This window comes from Pteropus alecto, unplaced genomic scaffold (genome assembly GCF_000325575.1).
Source record: "Pteropus alecto unplaced genomic scaffold, ASM32557v1 scaffold95, whole genome shotgun sequence".
Taxonomy (NCBI): Eukaryota; Metazoa; Chordata; class Mammalia; order Chiroptera; family Pteropodidae; genus Pteropus; species Pteropus alecto.
The window spans coordinates 21,223,436-21,235,456 of NW_006441071.1; the positions used below are offsets into that span (position 1 = coordinate 21,223,436).

Consider the following 12,021-nt stretch of genomic DNA (forward strand, 5'->3'; position numbering starts at 1 on the left):
TAAAGACATAAATAATTTAATAATTACAATTATTTTTTAATTATTTAAATAGAATACACACAAAGGATTGGCTAAGAAATAAAGAGAACTCTTAAGGAATAGCCACATCTCCTATGACTGAGATAAAACACCCAAGGAAGAGATGAACGAGTAATGAGAGCCAGAGCTTGTTGGAGAAGGCACTGCCATGGCTCACTGAATGGTTGGGAAGTAGCTGTGGTGCCACGCCAGCCAAACTAGCTGGAAATCCATCCTCTGGAATTTTTGGAACCCGCCCCCACCCTAGGGTGCTATAGGAAAGTCACTCATGGGGAGGTGTCTCACCGGAGGAACTCTGCTACAATTGTGGACCCGCAGGAGCCAAGCAGCAAAATTCTTTCCCGCTTCAATGTCTCTCCAGCGCCCTCTGTTGACAAAGCTTAACATCGTTCCACTTGGCAAAGGAAAAATATTTAAAGGGCTCAGATTCGTTTTTACAGGTGAGGTAAAATGAAGAATTTGGAGCTGAGAATTAATAAAATCATACACTTGTTTTTCCCTAACTCTCCACCGTGGATGGAGTCTTGAAAGAACAGCTGGAGCCACAAACCTAAGGTCGGCACAGCATGGAGCTCACATCAGCTCACCACTGCTTCTTACCCCATGGACGACCTCATGAATCGGCTTGCCTCCTTGAGTAGGCTCCAATAGTTCAAAACAGAAAGCTTCATTTTTTCCCCCTGATATAGCCCTTGTCTTTTCAGGCTCCTCAATGTGTTCTCTTCAAAGGAGAGAGGGAGAGATGATGTATTCTAGCAGGTGATTTTTCTCTTATTCTTTGCTTTAAAATTAAAAGTGTGTGTGTATGTGTGTGTGTGTGTGCGTGCGTGCGTGTGTGCGTGTGTGTAGTGTAGTGTAGTGTAGTGTAGTGTAGTGTAGTGTAGTGTAGTGTAGTATAGTATAGTGTTTAAGTGGTGAGGGATTGTGGCCTGGTCCCGTCACTCACTAGCTGCATAAGGTCACCAGCTCTGGTTTTAATTTCCATACTGAAGTATACAGCATTAGACCAGTTGATGTTGCTCCAACAGTTTGTGATTCTATGTTTTACCACAAGCATATCCTTAAATGATAAACCAGTCTTGCATCTCACCTTTTAGCATAACAGTCTCCCTGCATGAGGTCCTCTTATAAACTCCTTCCTGTTTAATACTAAGCAGAATGAAGCTTCCCAACAGCAAAGTTAGTCTAAAGGGATTGAGGTTATTTGTGCACAGAAAGTGAAGACTTCAGCAGATTTTCTCTATCAATAGAATATGTGCCTTTTGAAAGATACAACATATCATTATCTACATTGGTAAGAGTAAATCGCTTGAAACCGCACATCTAGAAATAAGGCACTGGCATTCTTTATTTCAAATTCTTGATTTATTTTTCACTGATAGTAGTAAGCAAAAAGATATCTTTCTTCCTAAAAGAAATAAATGGTTTGAATATTTCCATTTTTAATGTCTGTTAAGATTTTCTCTTCAAGATAGGCTTTCTCTGACCTATTTTCACATGCTGAAATGGGGAGAAGTAAAGTGTAATAATTCTCAATCAGCAGGGACATCCCTCTCTATATGAGGGAGAAGCTATTTCAGGAATTCTTGGAAATCAAGTTTGAAAAATCATATATAGACGTTTATTCTAAAAAAAAAATCCTAGTTTTGATAACAGTAATTTGAATTTGCAGCATCCCAAGGTTGATAAAATCATGTCCAAAACTTCCTTCTCCTTACCTATTTACTCCTCCTCTTTGCTAGAAAAGGCTTGATTTTGTTCCCGTGGCAACATCCCAGGCAATGAATTATAATTGGTCCAAATATATCATGACATCCTCTTCTCAGCCTCCCTTGCAGTAAAAAGTGGTTATGCGAGTCAGCTCTTGGCCCAGAAACATATAGGGAAGTCTGTTGGAGACACTGTTGGGTGATTTGGGATGTCATGTGGCTGTCTGTGCTTCCCTACAACTGTCTTCCCCCCTTCATAGCTGATAGCTATTCAGGGAGCTACCATTGCCTTCTTGTGACCTCCTGGTGATAGGTCCACATGCCAAGCATGAAAGACCCTGGCTTTTTCATGACACTTCTGAGTTGTGGTTAAAGGTCTCAGATAAAATACAAGACACTCAATTGAATTTGAATTTCAGAAAAACAGCAAGTCTTAGGTATGTAATATTTGGGACTTATACTAATTTATAGTTTACCTGAATTTCAAATTTAACTGTGTGTCCTCCAGATTTTTCAGTAAATCTGGCAACTCTATGTACAAACCCTGGACTCTGGCTTGTATTTTTCTGTTATGTAAAAGAAATAAACCCCAATGAGTTTAAGGTACTATCAGTTAAGTAATATATTGGTCGCTTGTGAACTCAGTCCTGATACAGTAATTTATAAAAAGTACATGTGGCAGACACTGTGCTAGTTAGTAGAAATGTGTTTATCGAGCTCGAAGTCTAGATGGAGGGACAACCACTAAATGAGTGATTCTGTAAGTGGCTGTATAATTACAATTATAATTAGTACTTTGAGGAATAAGTAGGAAGGCTTTAAGAGCACCTATGTTGCGGGGGGTGGGGGGCGGGGTTGGATCAGGAAGGCCTCCCTGAAGTGGGATTTTTGGGGCAATCTGAAGGAATAGGAGTCAGCAAGCTGGTTGAAGGTAAGGGTTGCAGGAGTTTGCTCTAAGCATTGGGAGCAGCATGTTTGTCAGCTGGGAGGCAGGAAGGTCCCCCTGAATGATGGGAAATGAGGGTAGAGAACTATGCAGAGACTAGATCAGGGGATGCCTTGGAGGCCCTATTAAGGATTTTGAACTTGATCCTTACTGTATACTACACCTTAATAAGTAATGTTGATATCCTCATCTTAAAATGAGAAAATAAGACTCTAATTTGCTTGATCAAAGTCATATAGCTATTAAATAATGAATTGTAATTAGAGCCCAGGTTGTTTTGTTTGTTTTTTGTAGAGTGTGTTTCTTTTGTAGAATGTGTGACCAAATAACCCCCAATCGTCACTGAGTGCAAGCTAGTTAGAAATATAGAAATGAATGGTGATTAAATGAGTCTGCAGAGAACGTTTAAAGTTAATGTTAGAATATATTTTATATTTGTAAGAATAAAGAGGGTTGTGAGAAATCTGTTCACTATTTATAAACAAAAAGTTGATCAGTACAGTAGATAATATAAGTTCCAGCACGGACAGAGACCTCAAATAATCATACAATTCAGATTTTCTGTTTGTATTTTTCAATGAAGGTCTCTTGTATAACATGTCATTGAAGTAACTGTAACTTATTTCTGTGACTTTAGACTATTGGTTTGACAAAAACAAAATAAAACACAGGAAAAAACCCTTTTTATAACGTCTCAATGTTAAGTGACACAATGATTCAGTGGTTTTTAGATACATGCAAAAAACAATAACAGAATTAACAATGACATAACACTCCCATGAAGGATACTATAAGGAACTGTTGATTTATTTTATGTGACCGCTACTCCTGGTAATGCCATTATTTGCAGAAAATGGGCATTGGTATGGAATGGTAAACAGATATTTAAAAAATATTAAAAATAGAAAAATACCAGAGTACACTGTATATAAGGTAAATGTTTTATGATGCTTAACATGTCTGTGTATACACACACACATATATACATGTACATACAGACACATACACACACAGTCACATACACATAGGCACATATACACAAACACACACATAATAGATTACATGCACACTGTAATGTTATATAAAACGTTCCCATTCAGGAAAATTTGACAATCATTAGTCTAGAAGAACTGACTTACAGTGTTATATCTGTACACTTCTGGGACTGAGAACAAGTCATTAAGGTAAATTCCCACACACTGTCATGGATAACTATTTACTTGGGAAAAGCACATGTGATAGAACAAACAACTGTCATTGTACCAAAGTATGTATTATATCTTGGTTAAGGTTCTTGAATACGTTCTTTCGAGTTTCCTAATTCACCCCAGGAAGGATTTAGTGGATTCCATCTTTATGCTGTTCCTTGCAGACCTTGAGAATAAATATAATAGCAAATAAATTAATGGAGAATTCCAGTTCTCGTTTTATTAAACCTTCACATTAACAATAGTATCCTAACGATGTTAAGATTACAGGTATTCTGTAGCCAGAAATGCTGGTTTTCCATAAAGAACTAAATAGAGTCCAAGTCTCATTCTGTTAATCTTTGCATTGAATTTAAGCCTAACTTAAGATATCAGATATCTAATATCGTTTACAATTGGTATAATAATCCTTGATTTCAAGGAATGAAATAGTTTGAGAACTAGAATATTACAAAGGCTGCAGTAGAATTCTTGTTTTAGAGTGTAATCCTTGATTTGGGAAAAGAAGTGTTGTTACTTTAATTTTTTTTTTCTTAAATCAAGGAAGCCTAGCTGACTGCTAAGTGACTTTGGCTTAGAGCTCCAATGATAAACCTACTATATTCTTATTACACAGCTCATGTTGGAGAAACACATTTTCTAGTACAGTATTTAATCTTTAAGTATGTAAAATGTAAAAATGATTATACTTTTTGACCAAGCAAGTGCTACTTTTGAAAACTTTTAATTCAAGAAGAAAACCAGAAATATGTGCAGATATTTTTATAGCATGTTATTTGCTAATGTGAAAAACTGTACCCATACTAAATATCCAACAAATGGGAAATGACTCAATAATCTTATGTCAATTTGGACTATTATACTAGGTAATTATACTATTACTTTATAACTGGAAATCACATTTTCACAAATTTAATATAGAAAAATGCCAAAAAGAAAAATATAAACATTTGATTAAAGTTTTATTTTGTAATTTCTTATTCCTATGACTTGAAACTAGATATGTGGCATTTCCTGCACTAAGATGTCTCTGTCAAGTCTTATAAATTGCTTTCAATGAGCAAAACAGAACTCAGCCTTCAGTTCTTTAACTGGGAGAGCTATTTAGTTTTATCCAGTTTCATTATACAATGAACACTGTTAAGCTTCTTAGATATTAATTTTAAGAAAGAAAGAAGTATGGCAGTTAACCATGTAAAGTATGTAACTATATAAAAAGAGACTGATGTGAATGGTAAAAACATTGAATGCATACTCATTAAAATGTTAACATTGCTGATTGCTGAAAATATAGGTGATTTTTTTTCTTCATTAAAAGTTTTTGTAATTAAGGTACTTTTATAATGAGATGAAAATAAACATTTTAAAAGAAAGTTTGAATGTTGCTGGTGGCTAGACTGCCTTGTTATAGTGAGAATAGGGAATGATTCAATTTTGCCTCAAAATCTGGATTTAAATAAGGATTGATTAAACACATACTTCATATCCTTACTTTCCTAAGACATTTATTGTTTCATTAATAATTAAATGCAATCTTTGTTTCCCTTTCATTATTACTTTCTCATAATGAGGATTTTATGTGCTTAGAGTGAAAAATTAGTTAAGCAGTTTTATGATATGTTATGAGAAGCCTGAAGAGTAGTCAACTGAAACCTCTGAAAGGCTTCTGTACTACCTCATTCCCAAACTGAGGGTTAAACTGGGCCACGCTTAGGATCCCTCCAGGCTGGCTTTGCCAGGGCATTGTGGTTGGAAGAAATGTGAAAAATGGTGGAGTAATATAACTCAGTGACTTATTTATGCAACTGGAAAAAAAAAAAAACAAACATAACACAGATCGTGGAGGTAGGAAAAGCTGATCTGTTTTGGATTTTATGTCTCTTCTAACATCTGTTACATATATATTTTTTAAACTTTATCCAATAACCAGAACACAAGCAAGGTAGCCTTAAAAGGTATAATTGAATATTTCCTCTAGGATATAGGCAAGGAAAGAGGAAGGTGTCACACACATGGACATGTACCTTTGTGGGTTTTCCGTGCCTGTCAAAACATGCCAGCTATTCTTGGGCTTGGACCAGATGGCCAAAGCTGGAATTTGGTACAGAACTAGGTGCAATTTGCCTGAGCTACATGATCAAGGCTCCTTTCATATCACCAAGGAGATCATAATGTCAACTTCCAGTATATGACTTAATCACTAAAGGAGAATTGGACATGAGCACTGGCCATTATCAAGAAAATGGAAAAGTCTAGGTGTACAACAGCTGAAACACCCTTGGAAGTATCTCATTAGGGCCAGAAAGGAGCCTATAACTCCTATAAAAGTGGATCTGGCTCGAGTGCTATCATATATGAAAGCTGAGCCCCTCCCTTCCCCCTTCACTCTTTATATTCACTCATGCTGGTGCCCTGAGCTTCACTGTGGGTCTGTTTTTCATCAGAGTAACAGATGGCAGGAGTGGGCAGCATATCTGGCAAGGATAATAAGTTCCTCTAAGAAGAAATTTAAAATGGTCCTGAAATTTCTTCAAATGTGTTCATGTTCACACGAAGGGCTGATCCTGAAATTAGGAGTATGTAGCATCAATGGGCTGCCTGGCTACGCTCAGTTCCCTAGTCAGATAGGAATATTCTGAGGATATAGTTAATCTAATTTTTATTGAGAGATGATGATGTTGGGGCTAGGGTAGTTGTGTCACACCAAAAATACATTTAATATTCTTCAGTGCTGGAGTGACTCATACTGTCTTCTCTTGAATCAGTTGATTATTGCATTTTGCATGTGTTAGCCATGAAAACCCTTTTAATTCAAATATAACAGCAGTTAGATCTATAGTTTTATTCTTTCAGTCATCCTTCTTGTCCTGGTTTCTACCTCGTTACCTGCTTTCTCTTTGGGGAATTTCTCCCCTTAAGTCAGGAGGGCTTAGGAGATGTATTCAATTAATTACAAGATCAAAATATGATCCAGTCCTATTCAGTCAGAGTATATCATCTCCCTGGCCCTAATGATTGGTTTAGCAAAAGTCATGTGACCCAAGAAGGACCAATCAAAGTCTTCCCTGGGACTTTTCGGTTGGGCTAAAATGGAAAACTACTTTTTAAAAAACTGTTTAAAATAAAAAAATTTAAACATATGCAAAAATAGAAACAATAATATATAAACCCCTTGTACACAATACCTAGCTTCAACATTTATCAACTCATGAAGAATCTTGAAAAAGGATAAACTGTCTTTTTCCACTGGGGCTGCTGGACACAGAAGGATGGTGCTTCCAACAGACATGATTTCTGTCAGTGACTGCTGCCCTGTACTTTCTTTCTGCTTAAGCCAGATTTAGAGGGATTTCCATCACTTTAAAAATGTGTCATCTAATATGAAAACCTTAAAGAAATAATAAATAATGTTTTAAATCTTCTGTTTACTTTTGAGGAATTTGGGAAATAAGAAATTCATAGAAAATCTTTAAGAGGAATAAAGACGGAGGAGCTCTAGACATATTAAAACAAGACTACCAGCATTTTAACTTCATTAGGCCTAAAGGTAATTTCAGCCTCATTGAAGTAACTGCCATATACTAAAATATTTAAACTAAAAAACATAATTATCATTAAGAGATATAACAAAGGGTGAATATTTTCACCCTTAAAAAAATAATCAAGTCTCTAAACCTATTCCGAGTTTCTGATTCTGAATTATCTTCAAAGCAATGAATGAATGGATACAATTCTACATTAGCATTCTGGTATGTTACTCTTGGGTATGTAATAAACTATATTTCTGGCTGTTCTTTCACCATCCACTTCGATAGTACAATACTTAATATTTTCGCTTTGCTAGTTCTTGTCTTAGATCTTCATACACTTGTGAAAACAGTTCCTCTTCAGATTTTGTTCCATCTAGGTAAACTGAAAAGGAAAAAAGAAAGCAGTTTGAATGCTAACAAGCTTATTAATACAAGGCGCCTACTTTTGTACTTGGTGTCTCTTGAAAATACCAATAAGTTTAACCAAAGAACCCAGGACCATAACGTAAAAAGAAATTAATAGCCATTAAAGACAGAAATAGATTATAGCCAGAAACAACAGGTGAAAAATTTTGGTTTATTACAGAGAAATGAACACTAGCTAATATGATAATTATTTTTTAAAAAAAAGAAAGAAAAAGAGAATTACGTGGCATTGTAAATATGGGACTTTAGGAAGACTGAAGAAGTCTCTCTCCAAAAGAATCATTCAAGGGAGTAGTTCTCCAACTTACTTATGCATCAAGATTATCTGTGAAGCTTCTTAAACCATTCAGGGGTCTGGGAACTGCTATATATGTACTGAATCAAAATTCTCCAGGCCCAAAAGATTTTTAATAAAACTGGCATAGTTGGATTTGGAGAAAAAGTAGAAGTTACATATGTTAAAGGAAGGAAAATGGCTTCTAGTCAGAAAACTGCAGCGGTAGGGAGGTAGGAGAGAATTTTACCTGTTAAAAAAACGATGTACAGTTTGGAAAGCCTAGAAAGCGGGGAGGTGGGAACAGTTTAGAGATGAGGTTATAGAGCAAGGACATGGCTTTGTTTTAAAACCTTAATGTCTGGCTGTGTGGGTCTTGGCCCAATTCTTTAAAGGTATATAGTAAGGCAGAGGCATGGTTAGATTTGCAATTTAGGTAAGAGAGGGGCAGTAAGATGAAGATATCCCTGTAACCATGGTCCAAACTGGAAGTGATGCGGCCAGAACCTAAGTAGCAACTTTGGCGATGGGGAAGTGGAGTTGAACTTGACCGAAGAAGAGATCAAATGGCCTCTAGACAGTGAGGAAGCCCTATGTGCCTTCTGCACAGCCCTGACATAGCCACCCTGGAGGTTATGAGCTTCATGATCCTTTACTTTGAAAAGTACACTTCAGTTCTGATTCCTCTGCCCCATTGAATGGCCTTCTCTCTCCAGCCTCCTGTATTTTCTCTGTGTTGAGCTTTGTATAACAGTGGTCTGTTCTCAGCCTGGTTCCATATATCTACATGGTTAAATAGCTGCTTTATGTCTCTCAGGCATCTTGACCTCATTATGTACAAAATAAACTTTCATTCCTCCCTTATGAACCTACAACTCCTTTGCTTTTTTCCTGTTCTCTGAAATAGCACCTGCCAGTTCTCAAGACCTTGTTCTTGATAACTCAGTTTCCCGCCTCCTCCATAATTATGCCATCACCCAGTTCTGTAGAGTACATCCAATATCACACCTTCTACATCCACCCTCCACATAGCCAGAGGAATCTTACTAAAACAAGAATCTGACATCTATCATGGCCTTGTTCAAAGACTCTCTGTAGAAGGCTTCCCACTTCTCTTGAGATAATGACACAGTTTTTAACTGGCCTATGGCCTTGCAGACTTTGGACCTTTCCTGTATTACCAGCATGACCTCTCGTCCTTGGTTTTCTCTGCCACAAATATACCAACCTTCTTTCAAGTAATGATCATTCCTACCTAACTCCTGGTATTTTCATGTACCATACCCGCTCTCTGAGGTGATCTTCCATCCCTTCAATCCTCTGCCCTTTTTCCAGTTCAGCCTGTCAGAATGTGGTTTAAATGTGGCTTCAAGGAAGCCATTCCTGATCACTGGGACTCAGGCAGTCCCCCCGCAGGTGCTCAGTGTCGCTGTACTAAGCACATCAAGGAAGGACATGCTCATGCAGCTAGTGTGTTTAATTCTGTTTCCCTAATAAAATGTTGGCTCATAAGAGTAAACACTGGGTCTGCCTTATTTCTCTTGATATCACCAGGGCAGTATCTTGTACATGAAAAGCATTCAATCAACATTTATTGAATAAATGACTACCTAGAAATTGATGAACTTTTGACAAGAGCCATAAGGAAAGAAAGAGAAACCAGGAGAGCAGTTGTGGAAGAGAGAGAACCTAGAGTGTCCTGGCTTAAAATGTCCCTTTATAATGTGATACATGAGGAAAATGCCTCCTAAAGCCCTCTCTTTTGTGTACTTTGGGGCAATGCAAGTACAAGGCTTTCTGTGGAGGGAGAAAATGCACTTACCAATTTCCCATGTGATGTCCTCCATTTCTCGTCTGTGCTTTAGGTACATGGGCCACACATGGCCATCAAAGTACCCTGGGGGGTCTGGAGGCTTGTAGACCCTTGTACTATCAAAACACATAGAAAACTTTATGTTGATAAAAACACATGTTGATAAAGTAAAATAATAATGATCAAGATAATGCGAAAATCACTCAGATTGAATCTAAATAGGATTAAGACTATACCTTTTAGACTCAATGCTAGTTATAAAGACAATAAAATGGAATTAGTTCGCTGACACAAGAATTAACTTTGTAACTCACTGACTATTATTCATAATTATCTTTCCCTCTGCGGTGCTTTATAAAAGAATTAAGAGACAAATATCAATATAAATAATGATAGAACTACTGATATGTTGGATTAAGCTTTAAACTAATTGGTGTTTTTGTGGCTGTAACATAATATAGGCCAACTAATTTAAAATCACAATCAACATAGAATTGCTTCATTTGAAGATTTAGAAGAAATGAGCCAAATGCTGGTATAAAAGCCTTTTCTTAGAAAAGTAGTTTACATTACTCCATGCGGATGATTGTTTATGGAAAAAGGTTCTACTTACTGTATAAAAGAGTTGAGGTTTTTCTTGTTTGAAAAATGACATATACACATTGCTTAATAATGTTGCTTTCCTTGTTTTTCATAAATTTTGTCTTTTGAATTATAATCCACAAAGGCAATTCCAAAACTCACCTCCTCCTCTTCTTACATTCTTCATACGGAATGGTCAGAAAGTAGCTTCTATTCCATATAGTGTCAAGGGGCCTAAAATAACAGCATATTTAGTTCACAAAGCTTTTCTCCCCAATAATTCAGAGTCAATATTAGAGTGGGGATGCTTACTTATAGTTAAAAAGAAGGAAACCTTCAATGATTAATATGGGAATTTCCTCAGCATTTCCCTGGTCTGTTGATACTAGAGAGTGACTTGGGCTTTCTATCCAGGAAGAAATAGTCGACATCATTTTTTCCATGTTAAGAGCTTCAAGCACTGCAAACAAACATACAAAAATATGAAATCAATAAAACAAAAGTTTTATGATGTAACTTTTTATGATGGGCTCTATAAATGTGTAACATGGTTTACCTTTCAAAATACCTAATAACAAATCTTATAGATAAATTTAAACTCTAATACTGATCAATTGGTATGTTTGAAATATTTTTATTATGGGAAATTTCAAAATTTCAAACATATACGAAAGTAGAGAGTAGAGTACAATGAACTCCTATGTCTCCATTGCCAGCTTTGATAAACATAAACTCATAGTTAATCTTGCTTTATTTATAACTTCTATTCCTCCTGACTACATAAAAGTTTAACATTTTTGGATGACAAAATACTTATAAATTAGTTTGAAAGATATATAACATACTGAGGAAAATATCTGCAATATATCTGGCAAAGAGCTAATATATAAAGAGCTCTTACATATAAATAAAAAAATCATTAAAAATTTTACAAAGGATACAAATGTCATTTTCAAACTCTAAAATGTACATACTTCTTGAGCGTACAACTCTAGAAAAGTAACCTATAACAATGATTCTCAAAGTGTGGTACCTAGACAAGCAGCACCAGCATCACCTGGGAACATACCAGAAATGCAAATTATGAGCCCCACTCTAGAACCACTGAATTGAGTCATCTGGGCTTAGAGGTTTTTAAGTGAAAGTTTTTAAAAGTATGGATTAATTTATTTCATAGATAAAGGGCTATCAGGATTTTCTCTTCGTTCTGGTGTTAGTCTTGGTAAATTGCATTTTTCTGGGAAATTGTCAATTTCATTTGTTTTCTAATTTACTTGCATAAATTGTTTATAATAACTTCTTATCTTTTTAATGTCTGTAGGATGTGTAATGTTATTATCTTTTTTTTTGATATTTGTAATATGAGCCTTCCCTATTTTTTTCTTGATCAGTCTTGTTTAACTTGTTTGGGGACTATTCAGATTCTTGCATCTGTAGGTTTATGTCCTATGCCAAATTTGAGATGTTTTACAGCATTACTTCTTTAAATACTTT

General features: G+C 36.0%; 1 protein-coding gene across 3 annotated transcripts in view; it reads right to left on the reverse strand.

The window, feature by feature from the left end:
* Positions 1–3,098: 3,098 nt before the first annotated feature.
* Positions 3,099–12,021, reverse strand: part of NMRK1 (nicotinamide riboside kinase 1) — an 18,716-nt gene continuing 9,793 nt past the window's right edge. Inside the window, exons 5-9 of one of the 3 annotated variants that reach the window (XM_015594509.2) lie at positions 10,840–10,987; positions 10,690–10,761; positions 9,955–10,061; positions 7,769–7,814; positions 3,099–4,068 (exon numbers count right to left, since the gene is read on the reverse strand). In XM_015594509.2, the coding sequence (XP_015449995.1) occupies positions 4,017–4,068; positions 7,769–7,814; positions 9,955–10,061; positions 10,690–10,761; positions 10,840–10,987 (425 nt within the window). In that variant the 3' untranslated portion in view covers positions 3,099–4,016. Of the gene's footprint in view, positions 7,815–9,954; positions 10,062–10,689; positions 10,762–10,839; positions 10,988–12,021 lie in introns of all 3 variants that reach the window. The other 2 variants (XM_015594510.2, XM_006918447.3) reach the window with 2 other exon arrangements.